This window comes from Hoplias malabaricus, chromosome 8, assembly GCF_029633855.1.
Source record: "Hoplias malabaricus isolate fHopMal1 chromosome 8, fHopMal1.hap1, whole genome shotgun sequence".
NCBI lineage: Eukaryota > Metazoa > Chordata > Actinopteri > Characiformes > Erythrinidae > Hoplias > Hoplias malabaricus.
The window spans coordinates 39,089,706-39,112,858 of record NC_089807.1 but is presented as its reverse complement, the minus strand read 5'-3'; the positions used below and the strand labels follow the sequence as shown (position 1 = coordinate 39,112,858).

Genomic DNA, 23,153 nt, shown 5'->3' with positions numbered 1-23,153 from the left:
AAGCATGTAGTTGATTTAGATGAGCTAATTAAACTAAGCAAGTCATTTTCATCGACAGAATTCAAGTAGTCTAAGTGCACCTCAGAGCTGGCGGGTGGTTCATCTACGAGAGCCGATGTGACTTTGGACTGATTTTGGATTTTGAGGCGAATGCAATCAATTTTATCATTAAAAAACATCATAAAGTCATTGCTACAGAAATCAGAGGGAACAATGGGGTTGATTTCCTTTTTGTTTCCAATTAGATTTGATACAGTGCTAAAAAGGAATCTAGGGTTGTCTTTGCTGTTTTCTATAAGGGAAGAGATGTACTGTGATTTGGCTTTAGATAAGGCATGTTTATAGTCGGTGAGGCTGTGCTGCCATGCAATTCGGAAACATTCTAGTTTTGTGTGTCTCCATTTACGTTCATGGTTACGGGCAGCCAGTTTTAATGCACGCGTGCTGTCACTGTACCATGGAGCAAGCCTTTTCTCTCTAAATTGTTTGGTCTTGACTGGTGCAACACTATCTAGGTTTGTACACAATAAGTGTTGTAGGTTGTTTGTAATGAGCTCAAGGTCATTTGGGTGAGTTGGAGAAGAAATGGTGGTAAGGTCTGGAAGGTTGTTGATAAAATCACTAACTGTTGAGGATGTTATAGTGCGCTTTCTAATATAGCGTGGTTGTGGACAAATATCAAAGTTTAACGCTATTTCATATGTGATTAGATGGTGATCAGAGATGGTCTCATGTAGCGAGAGATTGGATAGATTCTTTATCTCAATGCCCCGTGTTAACACTAGGTCCAATGTGTGTTTGCATTGATGAGTGGGCCCAGTAACATTCTGAGTGAACCCTAGCGCATCCAAAATTGATTCAAATGCAATTTTAAGTGGATCATGGTCCTTCTCAAAGTGAATATTGAAATCACCAACAATTAAGGCCTTTTCTGATACGATAACTACACTTGAGAGAAAATCAGCAAATTCACAAAGAAATTCTGTATAAGGGCCAGGAGGACGATAGATTGTGATGAGCATAAATGAGTGCTGCCTTTTTGATGCAGTGACTTTAAGAGTAAGTACTTCAAAGGATTTAGTATCATAACTAGATTTTTGTGTTGTGTCAATGGTAGGGTCATAGATTGTGGCTACACCACCACCACGACCAGATGTTCGTGGGCAACTGTAATAGCTGAAGCCAGGGGGAGTGGACTCATTTAGGTCAATGTATTCATTGGGTTTAGCCCATGTTTCGCAGAGACATAATGCATAGAGTTTGTTATCAGTAATAATATCACAGACAGTGAGTGCTTTGGATGTTAGAGATCGTATATTTAAAAGCCCTAATTTAATGCTGGAAGTGCTGAAATATTGCGTTCGCTGCAGTGCCTTGGTGTTAATTCTAATTAGGTTGTTAAAACTGATTTTTGGGCGTTTGTGATAACAAGCTTTGCGGGGAACAGACACAGTCTCAATGCTGAAAAATTTATTAGCATTAATTAGAGTGGGTGATATGGACATGCTACTCATCATACTAGCAGTAGAGAGATGGTCAGGAGGAACATTAGGAATTTTAATATTACTTACCTGCTCGCTATCCATTCCACCTACCTGACTGATGTGACTGGGAATGACCAGTCAGTTCCGGCGCAGAACCACCTCAATGTTCTCAGAGAGAACTGCGGATCCTAGACGGCTTGGATGAAGCCCATCCCAACGATACAGGGCCGGACGCTCACGAAAGCACTCCCAGTTGTCGACGTAGTCCACGCCGACAGTGCCGCACCAATCCAGGAGCCAGGAGTGGAGCCCAAAGAGCCTGCTAAACGCCTCGCATCCTCGACGGTAGGTGGGCAGGGGGCCAGAGACGATGATCCTAGCATCCGTCTTCTTCCGAGCGGTATCCAGAAGCGAACGGTAGTGCTCCTTCAGGACCTCGCTGCGGCGGGCGGAGATGTCGTTCGTTCCCACGTGGAGAACGACGGTGCCGAAGTCCTCGCGCTGCCGAAGCGCCGACGGAAGCCGCCTGGCGACGTCCAGGACACGTGCGCCTGGGAGACAAGACACGGTTGCATTACTCTTTATCCCCGGCACTTTTAAATGTCTAACTATTGAGTCACCAATAATAAGAACACCGTCCTGTTTAGTCTTTGGCGCTGGAGCAGGTGAAGGCCAGGAGCTGAGCACCTCAAACCGGTTGGCAGAAGTGAAGACTGGCTGCGGTGGAGGGGGGGACGGCCTCGGCTTCCCACGCCCACGCTGGCGCTCCCATCCCGGTGCAGGCGTGTAGATGGGTACCCCCGCAAACCGCCGCGGCAGAGGAGCCGGAGAGGCGACGGCCACGTAGGAGGCGTCACGGGCTGCCTCGAGTCTCGTCTTCTCCCGCTGGAGCTCCGTCTGCTTCTCCAAGAGACGCTGAATCCGGCGACCGAGCTGCTCGAGCTCCGCGCCGAGCTCAGAAAGGGCTCGTTCCTCGGCAGGCGCCATGAAGAGAGAAAAATAAACAATGAGAAATAATATGTACGAAAAAAAATGAAGTTAAGAAGCACGGTGGGTTAGGAATGATGAAGACAGCACACTAGGATAAGCAATGCCAAAGAATATGCAATAGAGATTGTAAATAAACGTCTAGAGGACTAAAACAGCGACAAACGGCAAACAATTTCAAATCAAGCACGCGAGTAGTCAGCCGGAAGTGACGTACCTGTGACGTTCCTCCAACGTTTCAGTGGCACTTGCCTTCACGCACCATTAACCCTCACCCTGAGCGGAATCCTGCCGCAACACTCGGCCCGTCGTGAACGCTGCAGAGAACAGAAGCGTCCTCCGCGCCCCACAGCCGTCTGATGGTGTTTGCTTTTGGGAAGCTGCCTTCTGGAAAGACAGGCCGTCCTTCCACTGAGGACTCGGAGCCTGTTTCCTGTGACCATCGGCAAATATTAACATTACTGTCGTCGCCTACAAACTTTTAGGGACATAGTGGCATTGTGTTTTTTGTAGTTGCTGGTTGAAGACTGTGGTGTTACCCTGTGGTGTTTGCTGTTGTGATCAGACGCCTGGATGGCGGTGTTTTGTCTGGCGCCATGGTCGTCATTTCTCATGGTGTGAGAATACTCTGCCCGCAGTTTCTCCGGTTTCAGTTTGACAGTGACAGCCGCTGAATAATGTCTCAAACTAATATCATTTAACAGGCTCATTTTTAAGCTGTTGAATGTGGGATGCAGAGCTGGATCTGGGGCTGATTGGATGGCATCTGTTGGAGGCAGCGCTGGCAGTGCAGCCGCCGCGGCCGAGGAGAGTGATTGCATGCAACATTCATGAGTCAGGGGAGTCGGAATGTCTCCACTTGACACTTTTATGTCTCTGTCTCGGTGACACTCTACCCTTTCTCTGTTTCTTTATCTCTCTCTCTCTCTCTCTCTCTCTCTCTCTCTCTCTCTCTCTCCCCCTCTCTCAGAAAGCAGAGACTGCATTCCTCCTCACATTCTCTGTTCTCCCTTCTCTCTCTCTCTCTCTCTCTCTCTCTCTCTCTCTCTCTCTCTCTCTTTCTCAAGCAGAATCCTTATATTCTCTGCACTCCCTTACCCTCTCTCTTCCTCTCTGTCAATCTCTCTATATCTCCCACTCTCTCACCTTCTCTTTCCTTTCCCACATTCTCTCTTGTTCCCTCTCTCTTGCTCTCACCTTAATCTCTCTCTCACTCGTTCTCTTGTTTTCTCTCTCATTTTCTTCTTTTTTCTCGTTTTCTCTCTCTATCACACTCAATCTCTCCCACACTTGCTCTCTCTCTCTCTTTCATTTTCTACTTTTCCTTCTTTCATTTTGTTCCTCTCTCTCTCTCTCGCTCCTGTTCTCTTGTTTTTCTGTCATTCTCTACCCTTTCTCAGTTTTTTTTTTATCTCTCTCATGCCTGTCATTTCTCTCTCTTTCTCTCTCTCTCTCTCTCTCCCCAGTGTGACCCAATAACTGAATTTTCTCCAATAACTGAATTTTTTAACTTTCTCTCTGCAGTAACTAAATGAAGGCTGCTGTGAATTACGGGTTTAATTCAAACAGCAGCGGAGTCACACTGAAGCGACTTGTTAGACGAAGTCGTCACTAACCGAGACGCGAGAGAATGAATCAGAGCGACTGAGAAGGATTGGAATTCCTATTTTGTTTATATCCGCCACTAATCCAATGAATCTCTTTATTCTAAGCCACCGTTTAAAGTGCACGACTCGCGAGAGGTCACGATGTATTTGGGGGAATCAGCTAATCTCCCCTTGTCTCCAGTAATCCCTCATTGTAAGAGCGTGTACGTGTTGCTGTTCAGAAAAGTCTTTGGACCTGTTGGGACTCGGGATCCTGGGAAGCTTCTCTGCAGGTCGCGCAGCAATAACCGGCAACGGAGCTAATGTAATGTCAACACGTCTTCTGCAGCACTTTGTGTTTCTAAGATGAAGATTTCAAAAAAGAGAGACGTTTTTAATACTTTCTGCTTTTCACTCAGTGCAACAAGAGACAGTCTGTCGCTGCGTCTTTCCAGTTCCACACGCCACACAGAGCTGCCAATTGTCTGTTAGGCACTCGAACGTTCACAGTGCTGCATTATAGGAGACTTCTTTATTCCTTCTGCGCCACTGGGGAGCTCGGTTTATGAAAATCAAACACAGAAGGGCTTGTGTTTGTTTATTTATTTATTTATGTGAAATATAGCTTGGTATATCTTTATCCCCAGTGTGTAAAAATGATTATTATTTCTTGACTCCGCGAGCTCCGTGGCTCTGCAGGTGTGTTCAATACCCGTCTTGGATCGCCGTCTGTGAGGAGTATGTTCTCCTTGTCTCGGTGTGGGTATCCTCCAGGTGCTGCAGTTTCCTCCCGCAGTCCAAAACCACGGCTTGGTCAATTGATTGGCTGTGTGAAATTGTCCACAGGTGTGAGTGTGTGAGTGACTGGGTGAGTGTGTGAAATTGTCCACAGGTGTAAGTGTGAGTGACTGACTGAGTGAGTGTGTGAGTGACTGAGTGAGTGTGTGAGTGACTGAGTGAGTGTGTGAGTGACTGGGTGAGTGTGTGAAATTGTCCACAGGTGTAAGTGTCAGTGACTGAGTGAGTGACTGGGTGAGTGTGTGAGTGACTGGGTGAGTGTGTGAAATTGTCCACGGGTGTAAGGGTGAGTGTGTGAGTGACTGGGTGAGTGTGTAAGTGACTGGGTGAGTGACTGAGTGTGTGAGTGAGTGACTGGGTGAGTGAGTGACTGGGTGAGTGTGTGAGTGACTGGGTGAGTGTGTGAGTGACTGGGTGAGTGTGTGAAATTGTCCACAGGTGTAAGTGTGAGTGACTGACTGAGTGAGTGTGTGAGTGACTGAGAGAGTGTGTGAGTGACTGAGTGAGTGTGTGAGTGACTGGGTGAGTGTGTGAAATTGTCCACAGGTGTAAGTGTGAGTATCTGGGTGAGTGACTGGGTGAGTGTGTGAGTGACTGGGTGAGTGACTGAGTGTGTGAGTGAGTGACTGGGTGAGTGAGTGACTGGGTGAGTGTGTGAGTGACTGGGTGAGTGTGTGAAATTGTCCACAGGTGTAAGTGTGAGTGACTGACTGAGTGAGTGTGTGAGTGACTGAGTGAGTGTGTGAGTGACTGGGTGAGTGTGTGAAATTGTCCACAGGTGTAAGTGTGAGTATCTGGGTGAGTGTGTGAACTTATCCGCAGGTGTGTGTGAGTGTGAGTGACTGGGTGAGTGTGTGAAATTATCCACAGGTGTGTGTGTTAGTATCTGGTTGAGTGTGTGAACTTATCCGCAGGTGTGTGTGAGTGACTGGTTGAGTGTGAAATATTCCACAGTTGTGAGTGTTTGAGTGACTAGGAGAGTCAGATCATGTGTCTGTTATATCCCTGTAATATTTAAACGATACAGATGTGCTTTCCTTGATCTCTCTGTCAGAAAGAGCCTCTGTGAACAAAGCACCACAAACTCTCACACATTCCTCTAATCTATAAACCCCTCACCTTTTCTCCTGTAGAGATTGATATCGAGCGCTGTGTCCGGGAATCCATCAACCTGTTCTGCTGGACCCCTAAAAGTGCCACGTACCGCCAGCACGCCCAGCCCCCCAAACCTACAGGTGACATCACCAGCAGCAGCAGCAGCAGCTTCGGGAAAAGCCCCGCCTTCTACACGTCAGAATACCAAGACCTACCCAACACAGACCTGGTGAGTGTGCTCAAGGGGCGTCAGGGTGGCTTTTCAAAACGACCTTTTACAAAATAATAACAGCACAAATTAGAGTTAGAATCACTTTATTGGCCACTGTGCTTGAACACACAGGAATTTGTTCTCGGCATTTAACCCAATCCGTGCACACTACCGAACACTAGGGGGCAGTGAGCACACATGCCCGGCGCGGGGGACAGCCCTAGCTATGGCGCCCAGGGGGCAGTTGGGGGTTAGGTGCCTTGCTCAAGGGTACTCAAGAGCACTTCTTAACTGGCAACCTTCCAGTTACAAGCCTAGTTCCCTAACCACCGGGCCATGACTGCCTCCAAAGCTAAGACTATCTCAGTACAGAAATAAACATGAGGAATCTGGCACCTAGTGGTGACGCCTGGATGTGTCAGAAATACTGAACTAAACCTGTTTTATGTGGGGCGCCCAATCTAAGGAAGCTGAATGGCTTCTATCTGGGGCCAATCACTTACTGCTACTTTAAATGGAAAAATAAAACTATTCAAAACACTGTTTAAAGGAACGGTAGGTAGTAATTTCACTTACCTTTATGAATCCTCCACCCCCCTACACCTCCTTATCCTTCCTTCCTGTTTCACTTGACTTCAGGACAGAGAATGAAACTATAACAGGAGCCCTGGTGATCCTTTAAATAATTTGTACTGTTTGCTAACTACTTCACAAGTAGCCAGGACTGGCCTTGCAGTTTGAAGTAAAGCACCACACCCCTTCACTTGGCCCATCTGTTGTGTTCTGAGAGAGTAAGGAGTTCACTCTCGAGTTTATTGTGGACCTTGTTAAGAGATTTAATCAGAGGCTTATTGAGCTTATAGCCGCCAGTCAATAAAGGGCTGGTTTTCTGGACACAAATAGAGACTAGTGCTTTACTAAATTGCCATCCAACTCACTCCAAGTCTAATTCAGCTCATGAGTAGGGTTTATCTGTGTCAGGAGATTCATTCTTTAGATATCAGCTCAGAATTGGCAATAAACACTGGGATATGGTAAACTCTGCACCTCACCATCTCCACAGGGTTCATTCGAATCCCATGCTTCTAGAACTTCCAGCACTGAAATAGATGTTTTCCCAATATCGTACACTTGTTTTAGAGGTGTTATTAAATAATAAACACATGGTATGTGCTCATTAATGGCCTTGGACAGCCCTGGCAACCAGGTCAGGTTCACATACCTGCAATTTCTGTTTTTATTTAGCCTTCAGTTTAAGAGCTTTCCTCATAATCTCTCTGTTGTTTGGAGCTTTTCCTAAGACCTTACTTCAGAAGGAGACTATTTCCGCCGCAGGCTGCTGTTACGTACGTCGGTTCAAAAACCACACTGAGAACATTTGCAATATTAATGTTTAAAGAAGCGCTGTTCAAAGCGATGTTGTTCCTTGTGTTTTTTACAGCGCAGGCTCAGGTTGGATTCGGATTTCATCATTTTCATATTTCTCGGAACCACCAGCAGACCTGTGAATCGCTAATGCGTTCTACATTTACCTCCCGCTCGCCTGAACCCTCTTGGTTTGCACAACCTTGATGTGGTTCAAAGGTAATTACTGACCAACTGTGACCCGTGTGGTGACACCGTCCGGTTCTGGCTAATGAAATCGTACGCCGAGTGTACCTGTTAATGAGGTGTGACTTCTGAGAACTACATGGGGGTCAGCTTGGTCAAAACAGACCGTGTATGACGCCAATAAATCTCTCCTTAACGTTTGTTGGATGGGTAAAAAAAAGGAGGCGGCCATTTTGTGGGCTCTCTTCTCCTTTCAGACCGACACTGGTGTCATTACACGCTAAAATCAGTGGCTTTCCCAGTGCTGCTGATCCGTGAAGGTGCCGTATATTTCCGTCCTCCGTGTGCTAGACCCCTGCCATTATTCTGCTGGTGAAAGTCTTTATTTATGGTGGAGCCTGGGTAGGCTTCCCGGATGGAGGCAGGGCTCAGAGGCTTGTTAACATGCACGCAGAGGGCTCAGGCTTTCTCATAAACATGTCTGGCCTCTTGGCGCCTGCCCACCCTCTGTCAGACTGTACAAAGACTTTATCAGGACTGGATTTAAACAGTCTGGACCTAAACTCTAACCACAATCCTTAACCCCAGTGTTATTCAAATCACGGCATTAGGAACGCCTACCTTGTTTCTACATTCGTTCTCCATTTTATCAACTCCACTGACCACACAGGAGCAGACTGTAGTCCACCTGTTTCACCCTGCTCTTCACAGGACCCCCAAAGAGCTGGTATGATTTGGGTGGTGGATCCTGACGTGGCGGTGACGTGTTAGTCTTTGTGTTGCTGGTACGAGTGGATCAGACACAGCAGTGCTGCTAGAGTTTTAAACCTCTCAGTGTCACAGCCGGACTGAGAATAGTGCACCAACCAAAAACATCCAACGTCTTGTGTCCACTGATGAAGGACTAGAGGACGACCAACACACACTGTGCCGCAACCGTGACTGATTTGACATCTACAAAAGGTAGAGCAATGAGGTAGGAGTGGACTGCGAGTGTTTAAAAACTCAAGAAGCACTTCTGTGTCTGATCCACTCATACCAGCGCAACACACACTAACACACCACCACTGCAACACTGAGAATGATCCACCACTCCAATCATGCCTGCTCTGTGAAATGGAGTAAGAATGTATGCAGAGAAATGGGTAGAACACCGTCTGTAATTGTAGAACTATGAAGTGCTCCTGGATGGTGAGCGGAGCTGATACAATGGACAATGATTGTAGATACAAGGTAAGTGTTCCTAATCCAGTGATCGTTCAGTGTATATCACGATATTGAGTTAGTACAGGGTAAATATTAGTGCTGTCAAAGATAATGCATTTACTCTCTCACACACACACACATACACACACACACAGCTGCTATTTTGCTTAATCCACCTGTTTATCTTTTTAAAAACTGTAATACAGAGGTGTTTTATTGTTAAACCACAAGCTGCGCTGCAGTAGTGTTCATTTTCTCCATTAAGTCTTCTGTGTCCAAGCCTCGTCATGTTTCAGTGCTTAAGCTCCCCCTGAAAGATTTACTCAGCAGATTAAGATTCTAATTAAGAGATTATCAAAATGACACTGACATATTGTAATAAGGTAAACAAGCAAAAAAAAAAAAAAGGTTTCCTCTTGCCAGTGTGTCATGTATTTCACGGTACACATTTATTAACATCCAGCCCAAAAACACAATGTTTAAATTTGTAATTAATCATGATTATTTTAAACCCATCATGTTGAATTTACATATTTTTATTTTACATTCAAATAGCCATAAACGTTACTAAAGGGCGGCATTGTGGTGCAGCAGGTAGGTGTCGCAGTCACACAGCTCCAGGGACGTGGAGGTTGTGGGTTCGATTCACGCTCCGGGTGACTGTGAGGAGTTTGGTGTGTTCTCCCTGTGTCTGTGTGGGTTTCCTCCAGGTGACTGTTTGTGAGGAGTGTGGTGTGTTCTCCCTGTGTCTGTGTGGGTTTCCTCCGGGTGCCCCAGTTTCCTCCCAGGGTCCAAAAACACACGTTGGTAGGTGGATTGGCGACTCAAAAGTGTCCGTAGGTGTGAGTGAATGTGTGAGTTACCCTGTGAAGTACAGGCGCTCCCTCCAGGGTGTATTCCCGCCTTGCGCCCAATGATTCCAGGTAGGCTCTGGACCCACTGCAACCCTGAACTGGATAAGGGTTACAGATAATGAATGAATGAATAAACATTATTAAATGTTTCAGGTTTATGAAAAAGGACAAATGTTATTAACAAATGTGATCATTTTTTAATCGGTAGACAGCACTTATAAATGTACCTTGTATTTTTCAGACACTACATGGCACTAAATTCAGTTAAACAAGGCTTTGTAATGAAGCATGTACCTGGTGAGTGTTCTTTAATTACTGGTGATATCCATGATGTGTTCAGAGAAGAATATTGAAGCGTAATAGTCATTATAACAATAACATATTCGTATTACCAACACTTACCCAAACTCTACCAAGCTCAGCCTGTCTCTTACTGACACTCATCAAAACTCTGTCCAAGTTCTAGGAGGCGCTGACGAATATACCCTACCCCAAACCTTACCCAAACTCTGCCAAGCTCGAGCGCAAGTCTTACCCTTACACTATCAGCATATTCTATCCATACCTGATAAGACTCTTCAAATAATGTACTCAAATTGATCCCAAACCCCTGGCTTTTCTCAGTCCACTACCAAACTTTAAAATCTCCTTGAACGACCAAACTCTGCCGCTAGCTCAGCTCAAACTCCACCCAAACCCTGTCTAAAACTCTAACCTCAAACCAATCTCTGCCCCAGTCCAGACTCGACCTCAGCCTGACCTTGTGACTCTCTCACAGACTGACTCTGGCTTGATTGATTATCTGCTGTACTCCCTGTTGACATTCCGTCTCTTCTTCTGCAGCTGAGATTAATCTTTTAATATGCTGTCATTGTCACTTCTTCTTGGTGTTTAATGATGCATTATAAGCCGCGTTGTTCTTCGTTAGATCTGTAATACACGTCCCCAGCGTCCTAGACAGTAGGGTCACACCTGCGTCAAGTATGCTCTTTTGTCTCTGGTCTGTATGGTTCTTCTTGTGGGGCTTGTGTACACGCAGTGTCTTCAGCACCAGTGGGTACTTGTCCTTGTTTTCCGAGGGGCCGTATTATCATTACTGTCTCGGTTGTAACCTAAATGGTCATCCAAATTGTATTTCAAACCATTTGTTGAAGATTGAAAAACACTCGGTGGGAATTGCTGTATCTAGTTACAGCAGATCTATACAGAGCAAGAATGTCTCTCCAATTTCACACACTATCTGTGGAGACTCATTTGATGTTCCCAGAGCGACGGAGAGGGAGAAAGAGAAAGCTTTTATCTCTGCCAGGTTTGCCCCACTGCTGTTTGCCTTCCATAGGCAGCTGGCCTAAACTTGCTCAGCTCTGCACAAACACTCTCGTCTGCTCATCTAGTGTGTGTGCCGAAGTGATTGTCCTAATCTTCCGCCACTCTGCGGCTGAACGCAGCCTGATGGCTGGGATTGCAGTGCTGCAGTCATCCGTATCCACTTCCATCTCTATGCTGCGGAACGTCAGTCACATGGAGGAGTTCTAGCCCCGGTTTCTCTGTACGCCATGCACTCAACTATTCTCAAGAACACTCTACTCGCACTTGCACACGAACTCCTATAAAGATTATACATTTCAGATTTATTATAAGCAGGACAGCTGATCTGGAATCAGTTTTACAGTTGACACCCTGAAGGATGCAGTCATAGGTGACTACAGTCATTTGGGACTTGCATCAAGGGGGTGATCACTCATGGTTTTCTGGAAATGGAACTAAATGACTAACACGATACACCTAGATCTACATATCTCGGCATGCTTTTAGTATCACGTAGTAACGTTAACGTAGGGATAGCAAACAGCAGCTTTTGTGGAGTCCACTCGGAATCTTGAGTCCTTGATGGAATCGACTCCTTGGTTCCATTTGATTTAAACCAAGACAACACTACATTTTTACATAAAGCAGACAAGAAACCTTCTTAAAAAAGAGTTTCCTCAGTTTTAATATTTCAACAGTCACACGTATAGTTTCCAAAGTGCTCCCTGATTCATCAGAGTCAAATAATCGACTCTCTTGTATTTGACTCCCTGTTGGTAGAGTCATTTGTGAGACATTTACGAGTGGTAAAGAGGGGGCAAATGTTGCCTGTGTGTCCTGACTTTGAACATTTTAATTTCTAGTCAAAACGAACATAAATGTTGTTCTTGTGTAAACTGTGTTTTGTTTCTTCAGCCTTTACCTTTATGGCACCTTCCGTTCTTTGTGGGAAATATGTTTCCAGACCTCCAGAGTTCATTCTTAGTATTTGGATGCATTTCCTACTTCTCACAGTCCAAATAATCTGGGTTCTGGAGCAGCCAGTCCATTGTTCTAAGGGAAGCACCTTCTTCTTTTTTCCATTTGCCAAAAATCATATATTTGTTTATATTTTTAAATGACTTATGGACATCTACAGGCTTTGAAATTGAGTTCAGTTTAGTTTTATTTACAGAGCACTTTATACAACTCAAAGCAGCTTCACAGAATTCTAGGTCCTGGCCCAAAATGAGGCAACAGAGGCAAGGAAAAGCTCTCTGAGAACCTACGATAGCAAACAACGCTTACAATTTGGACCCGATCCTCCTCTGATCACAACCAGAGCCATAAAATAAACAAAGATCCATTTCAGATATATAATGTAGAGCTGTCTTCTCAGTGTATTGCAAGATGAGGTATTGCAATATGTAAATGAGACTGGGAGCATAATGACCAGGTGTTTCTGTCAGTTTTTTTTGATGAATGAAGATGTTGATGGCATCCATCATAATAGAACTATTTCTAATGAAAAATCACTAGGTATATCACAATCACAGTATGCTGCAGTATAAGTAGTGTTTTGTCCATATGATGCAGCCTGTAGATGTATCTGATTCTGGATCAGTTTTGACAGGCTCGGTAAGTATGCCTCTTCCTGATGGGCTCTTGTTTGTGTTGTACTGTTAAAAAGTGGGTCAGAAGTGTGGCCAAAAACTGAGGGGCTCTGCTTTGTGTCATCAAAAAACTGCCAAGTGCAATTTGTTTAACCCACCACTGAGGGATCTGCTCCTAACTGCTTGAGTGACAGAGATCCTCCGGGTCTGGATCGCAGGGTAGCAAAGGCACTGTCTTTGAAAAAGGAGCTTAATCACAGGAAGGGCTTTATTCTACTGTAGTTCAAACAATGGCTCAGTAAATAGTCCCCAAAACCTGCGAAGAAGCCACTCTTCAGAAGCCTGTCCGCTCATCAGAAGGGTGGCAGTGTTGCAAGTAATTGATTCGTATAACTGCGAGGGCCATGAGTCAGCACTTCCCAAAGGGCATGTCTCCTCTCCTCATCTTGATATCCTGACTAACTGTCTGATATCTGCTCAGACATCTCCAGCAGCAGGGCAATGAAGGGGAGAAGAGGAGGAGGAGGTGGAGGAGGTGGGGGCAGGGTATAAGGAACTGCTCATGTCAAATTAGGTGACAAGTTTATTGACTAGCGGCAAGGGTGGAAATTATGCGAGTCATTTGCACTGATGTTGCAGTATTACACTGAAGGCCATGAGCACATTCATTCTGCCACTTCCATTGCTGTCAGTTTCATGGTTCAAATATTAATATCTGATAAAATAAACAAAGTGTCATGTCTACATGAATGCCTTGCTCTCCTATGAATGAGATTATCGTATATAGTGTATACGATGTGTATATATTGTGTTGGTTTCATGCTGACAAATGAAACCAACACAATATTTTGCGGTTCTTTTCCATTGCATGGTACTTACTCGGCTCGGCTCGGCTCTACACACTTTTGGGACATGGTCCCTGGTCGCTCTTCCTTTAGTGTAGCTACCCCCCGAAATGTAGCCTTTGATGTTTCTAAACACTATCTCTAATGTAAGCAAGAGCTTTAAAACCACAACAACAGCTGCGGTAACTTTGAACGTCGTTTTCTCATTGTGTATTTGTTTGTTGTTGTATTTTGGGGCTGAGTACTCCGTTCAGAGATATCAGTATTTTTCATTCCTTGTCGCGTTGTCATTCGTCAACCACAACTCCACGGAGCATTTGAACCTCTTCAAAAGAGCACAGTGTAATTCTCTCGGTTGCCGTTGTGAGTCGGATGAAAACAAATGCGATTTCTACTGTAGCTTAGAGATTTTACATACGGCAAGTCCAATCAGTGTTCTGCAAGGTTTATCTGTCACATTTCGTACTCATACACATACTCTTCCTTTTTTGGAACCACAAGCGAGAAGGGACTAAAAAAAAGTACCTGGTTCCAGGGCCCAAATTTGCCTAGTGGAAAAGCAAAGCGCCATAGTAAAACTAAGCCACGTTGAGTAGGTACCATGCAGTGGAAAAATTGCATTAGTAAACCCAGTAAACAATTAGCCGTTGATTCAAACAGTGAAATAACGTAATGACTACCGTCTAATCAACGTTCTCTTAAGGTTGAAAATGAAAGCTGAAAAGACGTCCAAACACAGACATTGAAAAGACGACTATTAGACGCATTTTGGACGTCCGTTGACGTTATTAATTGGTCCCGAAATAAATTACTTGTATTAAACGCATTTTGCACGTCCACTGACGTTATCGATTGGTCACCACTTAACTAACTTATTAAGAGGGATTTTGGACGTCCATTGACGTTTAAAATATGTCCTTGACGGACAGACTACTTTTAGACCTATTTTGAACGTCCAGGGACGTTCCTTGTTTACTGGGGTGTTGGCCACGTTTCCAAGACACTCAATACACTGTTTTAGAAGAACACCATCCTTCCAAAATGTTTGTAGATACCTCTTTTTAAGTGTGATGTTAGAATTGTTTTATCGGTCAACACTGGAGTTCAGCTCTGCACACCACAGCATATAAAGCCTCCAGAGAAATATATTACCACTAAAAGAATGAAACATTCTGGAGCAGTCACACGAGTCCAAGGTCACCATGACAAGCATCAAAATACAGTGCTGTAAAGCCCTGAAGTATGGGCTGTGTTCTCTGTAGTGATGGACCTGCTTCACTCCAGGTTATGTGCTTAAACTATTTTACGTAGGCAGAGCCAAATAAATAAACTAACATATGATTATTCGTTGTTGCAGATGGACTAAATAATAACTAATAAAAGTGGTTGTAACTAATAAATGCTGGCTGTAGAACTGTCATATTAACAATATCACACTCAAGCTGGTGCTGTTACTGAATATTAACAAAGCTGGGATAATACTGGGCACTGGCCTCATGTGCTTTACATGAAATATGGTGCAATAGATGTAGATTGATTTTTGGGTATTACATCCAAATAAAGCTGTTATAGTTGAAAATCCCGAAAGATCTACAAAAATAAAGTATCCAAGGGCTTCTGCCTCCACCAGTGCCCAGTCATGCAGAGTTTACTAATGGAAGAAATTCAGTGGCTGTTCTCCCTGTGAGTGTGTGTCCTACAAAGATCTGTGCAAGGACACGCCATGCAATCTTCAAAAAAAGTGACAAAATACCCTAGGGTGACAGCTGAGCATGTAGTCAACTTTTATCATTGTCATGCCGCTTGAAAATGTGTGCATTCACACCTCTCCCATAAGACAAACCCTGAGCAAAAATGGTATTCAATAGCGGTTACCCCTGGGGGCAAGCACTGCATGCTCAAAAGATGGAATAAAGAAAAAGAAAACCTTGATGCCTGTCTCAACTTAGCTATAGACAACCTGGACTTTCAACATCACTACAGGAACTGCTGGGAGACACGACACGAACTTTTTGGTTTATATTCACAGAGTTATATTTGAGGGCAAACCACTCAAATCTCATCCGTGAAGTATGGTGGAGGGTGTTCCTCAGGGTTTTGATACATCACAGTCAATGTGGGACCAATGAAGGTGTCTAAGGAACAGTGAGAGTGTGTCTGTGACATTAAAAAAAAGGTGGATTTGCCTTTGTATAGGAAAAAAGCATGAATTTCAGGTTGGGCCCCTGCGAGATTGCAAAAATAAATAAAAAGTATGTCTTTTTTCATTCTCTGATTATTTATTTATTTTTAAATGAACTAATTTAGTAATATTTTTTATTTTTATTTTTTAATAAGCAATCAAAATGTGAAAATTTGTGTCGTAAGAAATTTTTATTAACCCCTGATGACGAGAGAAATGCCATCCAAAGGAGCAGGATTTGTTTATACAGGGGGTCCTCGACTTACGACCTTGATCCGTTCCTACGTCATGTCGTAAACCGATTTTTCGAAGTCGGAACATACGTACATACTGTACGTAGATAACATACTGTACGCACTTATCCTATCCTAACACCTATCCTCCTCGGTCCCGAGCCGCGTAACCGTGTATTCTTCCACCACGCCGCGTACACCAAACACGAAGTTCACGTTACGACGTTTACGGCGCAAAACCACTTAAGTCGAAACAAGGCTTTATACAGTAAATGGGAGACGTGTCGTAACCACGAAGCATCGTAACTCGGTACCTCCTGTATAAGCAGAAAAGGTAAGGTCTTTTCTTTATGTGGTGGTCTTTATTTTATTTGTAGCGTGTTTATTATACACAGTAAAAGTCCTGGACAAATGGGATTATGTCACCTGATTGTTTTATACATATGCTGCGGTAGTTTATTGTAGTTGTGGGGGTTACAAGAACCAAAGAATTGTGAATGTGCTGAATTATGACTATTTCACAGTGTGTTGTATACTGAAATCTGAAGTTTGTTACTCAAGTATTCAACTGCACTTCTGTATTTATAATAAGATCCCGAGTGAATGGGTCATAAACATCCCCAGTGTCCCAGCAGTAAAATGTTATTATCTAATCTCCATGTGTAAAACTAATCCTGTACCAACAGTGCCTTAGAGGAAGGTGGCACTCCACTATTCTAATAAATTCAAAGGGTTAGCAAATGTTTTCTCATAAAGGGTTCCAGTGCTGTCAGTCACTGTGATGGAGGAATTTTTAAAAGGCCTTTTCCTTGTCTCAGCATTTTTCATGTGTGGGGTTTGTTCCGGCCGGCATCTAATAGAAGCAGAGCTGGTGGTAATTGTCTTTTCTTAGTTATTGATGTGAGATGACTGCATCACTGCTGTTTTCCAAGTAGCTACAGTATTACTTGTCTTGCAGGGCCATGGAAACATATCTAAGGATGACTTAGTTTAATATATAAAGTATATCAAGTTTTCCTCACTCATTCAGTGCTCTCCAGTCTGTGTGTGTGCTGGAAACAGGGCTAATCTATTAACAAAACCCTTTTGTCAATAAAAAAACAAAGGAGCTCAGTCAGACATGCTAGGCTTTCTCTTTCTGCTCATAGCAGAGAAACAGTGGGGAGATATGCCAATGGTGATAACCATGAAAAAGAGATGAGGATACTGCTTTATTCCTGCACCGTGCTGAGGATATTGACTTATTTTTTTGTTGGTTTAGAATATATAAATAGTTATATTTAGGTTGGAACTGACTCGTAATTCAGGCGAGCGCTAAATGCATGAAAGTAAACACACTGCATTTCTGTGGTAAATCACACAGTGAATGAAAACTTACAAATTAAGCCTCAGCCACGTACAAACAAGTCTTCTTTTCTCCTCAAATATACTGTTCCACCTTAAAAGGCACAGAGCTTCTGAGCGTAAACAAAACAGAGAGAGCTGCACTTCCCCACAATTGTAGATGTTGCTTTTAAGTGCCCAGTTGTAACAATAGCTGCCTCAGAAACTGGAGAATACCCAAGAGTACAATTAATAGCACTGCAAAATTAGTTAAACTGCTTCTCCTTTACAATTCTCCTCAGTTTTCTCTGCAGATGCACAGCACATCTGGATGCTTCTTGCAGATGTAGGCAGTACATTTTACATTCCCTTACATCCAAAGGTTTAAGACATTTAAGACATTGGCTTATTGTATATTGGACCGTCACACCCTACATTAAGCTGTGGCTTTGTGAGCGATCGGACCGGTCAAGAAATTTCACACACAATTTGTTCCCACCCTAACAACGCTACACTGCCACCTACATTAATGTTCATTGTGGTCTAAAGGCATTAATCTATATTTGCATATCTTTACCTTGAAGTGCACTTGATCTCCATCTGTTTCATGTTACACTGCTCAGAACAGACCCAGCTCTGTCTGTAACGAGGCCCTGTTTGATGAAGCGCTCTGTGAACAAAAAGCATCCATCCTTCTATTCCAATTTTCGAATATCTCCTGTGAAAGCATATATTTGCTCAAGTGTGTCAATTGGTTTCACATAAAATGTAGACAGACACACAAATCTAACAGTTACACAGAGTGAGGGGTGGATGACCCGTATCTCTTGCTTCTCAACCCGTCTTCACGGCCTCGTAACTTCAGATCTGTGTCACGTACGACCTCGTGACAAGACGGAATGGAAAGAGAAGATTGTACGGCTTCAGGAAAAGTTTGACTTTTATTTCATTGCAAAGATATTGATAAAAACATTGAGTAACATTGAGTTAGGCACATGGGCATGTTCAAGGACCTCAGAAATGTTATATTTCATGGCTGTAGTTTTCTTACATGTTCTTAAATCAGTATGTGAAACTCTGCATTCTGCAGTGTTTATGGAAGAGGCTTCTTGCTTTTATTGCAGGATGCATTGCACTAGTTTCTGAGAGTGGAACCCTTTAAATTGCCATTCATATTATTAAGGAGAGGCTAGATTATTGATTATTGATAGGAATATCTGATTTCTGATTTATAAGAGAACTGAATTCTAACTGAATCATTAATATGGAATATAATCATTTGCTGATATTTCCATTCATTTTTTAGGACAGGGGACACTCAGTCCCTGGGCTGGAGGAGGAAACCCAGGCAGACACTGGGAGAACACACCCCACAGAATGACTCGAGTGGGGGATTGAACCCACAGCCCTAGGACCCTACGACACTACTTACTATGCCACCATGCTGCCTGGAATATATATAATACAGGGGGTCCTCGACTTACGACATTGATCCGTTCCTATGTCGCGTCGTAAACCGATTTTCGGTGTAAGTCGGAACATACGTACATACTGTACGTAAATAACATACTGTAAGCACTTATCCTATCCTAACACCTATCCTCCTTGGTCCCGAGCCGCGTAACCGTGTATTCTTCCGCCGCGCCACGCACACCAAACAGGAAGTTCGCGTTACGACGTTTACGACGCAAAACCACTTAAGTCGAAACAGTAAATGGGAGATGTGTCGTAACCACGAAACATTGTAACACGAGACTGACGTAACCCGAGGACCTCCTGTATATGTATTGAAATGGTCACAGGGTGACCTCTGAACCTCTGGCCCACTCTGTGCTGCCCACGTTTGGCGTGAGGGCATCTTCTGAAAAGGAAACTTACCGAGTGTGGTTAAGGAATATAGTGACCTTTCAGTGTTTAAGCCAGTTTTACTCTTTAAAAGGATTAGAAGTTCCTGAGTAATCCCCTTAAAATGCAGTCCTCCAAGGCAGTGTGGCGGTCAGTCCCCTCACCCACCCTGCATCTCTGAATATTCAGCAGTGACCAGTGTGAGAATGAGCTCTCCCATCCCTGTTTAATGTCGCAGGTGATGATGACACAAATGCTCCAGGGTTAAAGTGAATGAGAGCCTCTTCGTGTCTGTAATGTCTCTCAGCAGCATTTCATTTCCCTCCTGGAGCACTTTTTCTCTGTTCTGCTGTTTGACATCAGCCCTCTCTCTGATGATGCAGTGTGTGGCGGGGCTATAAATTCACATGTCCGCAGCTCAGCCAGCCCTGAGACACAATTACCCCCCACACGTCTGTCTCGCTCTCTTCCCGTTTTTCTAGGTAGCTGTCTCTCCTGTTGTTCCCTCCTGTTGTTCCAAGCTCTCTGTCGTTCACTCACATATGTAAAGTCAGAATAAACCTTTTTATTCATTATATTTAAAGTAAACATGATATATAAATAAGTGAGTGACTTACACTCACTCACTCGTGTTTAGCAGGCTGGAGATTCTCCACAAGGGGGCACTGTTAGTACAGAAATGGCCTGTGGTGTTCACCTAAAACAAATGTCAACACAAAAGACTGTCCGATGCCTCCTTTTGGGAACAGAACTCTCTCAGACCACTTTCAGTAGAGACACTGAGGAGTCTGAGACCCCTCCTCAATACAGAGTGGTCCGTACTGATAGAAATAGTCTTGGATAACACAAAAAAAGCCAATGATTGATTGACATTGCAGTAGCACATGCCGTGACTAAATTCTCGTGTCTCGATAGAAGCACAGTGACTAGATGGAGTTGCACAGTTGGGGGGCTTCAAACAGCAGTAGTGATTAGCCATGATTGATATTGGGGAGATAATTGAGTAAAGTTCTAAGGAACAGAATGAACTACTACTTCTTCATTTTGCTCTAACCAGTTTAAGACGGAGTTTTTTGGGTTTTGAAACTAAGTTATTGTTCTGCTTAGAGCAGTGGCATTGATTTCTTTCTTTAATGCATTTCTTAGTCCTGTCTGTAAGCATCTCTCTCTCTCTCTCAGTCTCGTGAGCCTCTGAAGCTGTCTGAGCTGAAGGCTGAGATTTCCCCTCGTATTTCCGCTGAGGATCTGATTGACCTGTGTGAGCTAACCGGTGCTGTTCATTTCAAGACTCCAGTAAAGAGGCCCAAGACGGTCAAAACCAAGATTGTGGCAGTGGACATCCGGAGCTCTGAGGAGTATCCTTTAGGCACTGGAATTCAAAATATGTTCTCTCTCTATATATATATATATTTCTCACTGTAATAGAAATTGTGCACTAAATTGTCAAACTTTTTCACATAATCAGCAAGTTTAATATTTTGTGTCAACATTCCCGCCTTTGTTATTTACTCATAAACAGAAGTCTACTACAATGCTCTTTACTCTTTACATGACACACACCTTCAGTCTGACAGATTGCAGTACTCTTTCAGGAAGCACAGGGGGCGATATGACTTTGTTATTTCACTGCAATTTGAATAAAGATATGGTTTGTCACAAAGAGGGGTGGCACAGTGTTGCAACAGGTGCCCCCTCCAGGGTGTATTCCCGCCTTGCGCCCAATGATTCCAGGTAGGCTCTGGACCCACCGCAACCCTAAACTGGGTAAGTGCTTACAGATAATGAATGAATGAATGTGTCACAAAGAGGGCAGTGACGTGACGGAGCAAAGTAGAAAGAAAAGACAGTACTAGTTTTGTTTGGTCAGTAGTTTGAATACTACCTTAAATAGTAATGAATTATAGTCTTAACTGTCAGTCAACAGTTAATAACAGCCTCTGGTTAATATTTATATAGTCAGAGACTGGATGTGTACTTACAGCACAGCACTGTCAACACATCACGGCACGCACGGCCATCACAACCGACCTCAAAGTCAAGCGCTTTGTATTAAGTGTGAAGCTGAGCTTAAACACGGCTCTTCCCCGGGGAATCAACACGAGCGGATCAGACAGAAGCCAGTGGGCCGTGAGATGTGTGTTACTGCCGTCACGCACCACTAACTTTCCCCACTTCACCTTAAAAAGGTGTGAAAGACCCGGTCCTACACATAAAATGTTTGCGTAGCAGCTCACTTGCAAATCTGGACTACGCTACGTTTTACAGGCAACCACAACAAAGGCAGAAGTCACCGTCCTCAGTGCCAAGAGTCGGCTGGAGAGGCGTATGTGACTGGATGCAATCAAATCCTCACAGAAATGTTTAAAAATCTAGTTAAGTTTGTCATGGGTGAGTCAGTTGAAACGGACACAGGGAGAACACACCACACTCCTCACAGACAGTCACCCGGAGGAAACCCACGCGGACACGGGGAGAACACACCAACTTGAAACGATTCACCATATTCAAATTGACGTCATACACGGTCAGTGGAGGAACTGATCTTCTAGAAGAGAGAAGGACAAACAATGAACATAGAGGAAAATAGACCCATCACATCCACAGTGACCTTCAGTATGAGCTGTTCTGAGGTCTGTGGAAAGCTTAAAGTGCACTAATCCCCTGAAGCAGCACTCCTCCTCCTTTCTCTTTTCAGGCATCAGTCTCAGTCTATAATCAAATAATATTTCACCATCTGAATGCCTGCTGGTGTTAGTCAAAGCTCTGCTCTTTTGTAATTTGCAGTGTGAGTGTAATTATTAGTTCTTTGTGCTGCTGAGTGAGTGACTGGGGGTTCCTGAGCGGTCCCGGCATGACACTTTTATTAATGACCTCTGGAGAACTCTGGTGATTTCAGCTCCTCTTGGTTTGGCGTGGACTTTAAAAAGTAGGATTCTTTTTTCCCTTCCACCAGCTCTCCTCGGTCACTCATTCTGTCCTCCTCGTTCCTCTGACTGATTGGTCGCGCCGCTCTGCTGCGCTCTCTCTCCTCTCCTGTCTTTAAGAGAGCTTCCTTATTATGTCAAATTTTGCAGAATCCCGTCCCGGCTGCCGCTCTCTCGCCCCTAGAGGCCATCTTATTGCTTTCATTTGTCTCCATCGTGGGTTCCCTACTGTCCTCAGTGCATTCGTTTCCGTGCCACTAGTGCTTTAGAGTGGCGCTGAAACTTTGCAGAAGCTCTGTCACTCTGTCAGCTGGCTGTCTTTGCCTCTGGAGGCTTTTACAGACACTCAGGAGAGTCTGAGATGTATTTTCAGCAGTGAACATATCACACACACACACACACACACACACACAGACACACACACCCCTCCGCATTATTCATAGATCAGCTTAATCGGCGGAGATGAGCTGATTCATCCAAAGAACAAACTGCAGTAAAGTCTACTGCAGCTCTGCTATAGTTTATAAACTGGGTTTTAGATCAATACCTATGCTTTTTAATATGATTTTTTTCTGTTTTAGTTGTTTTTTTATGAATATTAAATATTTTAATGATCTGTTATAGATCTGTTATAGATATTTTTTTAACATCTTTCTAGATGATCATTTTATTATAACTTTATTCTCAATAATTTACAGATTTGTCTGCTATATTTCAGATAAAACAGTACAGTTGTGAATTAGATGCATAATGTATTCAATTTATTCAAATTTATGTAGCTTGTGGAGTGTGGTGTGTTCTCCCTGTGTCTGTGTGGGTTTCCTCCGGGTGACTGTCTGTGAGGAGTGTGGTGTGTTCTCCCTGTGTCTGCGTGGGTTTCCTCCGGGTGGCTGTCTGTGAGGAGTGTGGTGTGTTCTCCCTGTGTCTGTGTGGGTTTCCTCCGGGTGACTGTCTGTGAGGAGTGTGGTGTGTTCTCCCTGTGTCTGCGTGGGTTTCCTCCGGGAGACTGTTTGTGAGAAGTGTGGTGTGTTCTCCCTGTGTCTGTGTGGGTTTCCTCCGGGTGACTGTCTGTGAGGAGTGTGGTGTGTTCTCCCTGTGTCTGCGCGGGTTTCCTCCGAGTGACTGTCTG

General features: G+C 44.0%; 1 protein-coding gene across 2 annotated transcripts in view; it reads left to right on the top strand.

Annotated features, from left to right (window-relative positions):
• tbck (TBC1 domain containing kinase) overlaps positions 1-23,153 on the top strand; it is an 84,194-nt gene that overhangs the window by 56,284 nt on the left and 4,757 nt on the right. For both annotated transcript variants that reach the window (XM_066678880.1, XM_066678882.1), the window contains exons 23-24: positions 5,989-6,179; positions 20,280-20,455. In XM_066678880.1, coding sequence (XP_066534977.1) covers positions 5,989-6,179; positions 20,280-20,455 — 367 coding nt within the window. The remainder of the gene's footprint in view (positions 1-5,988; positions 6,180-20,279; positions 20,456-23,153) is intronic.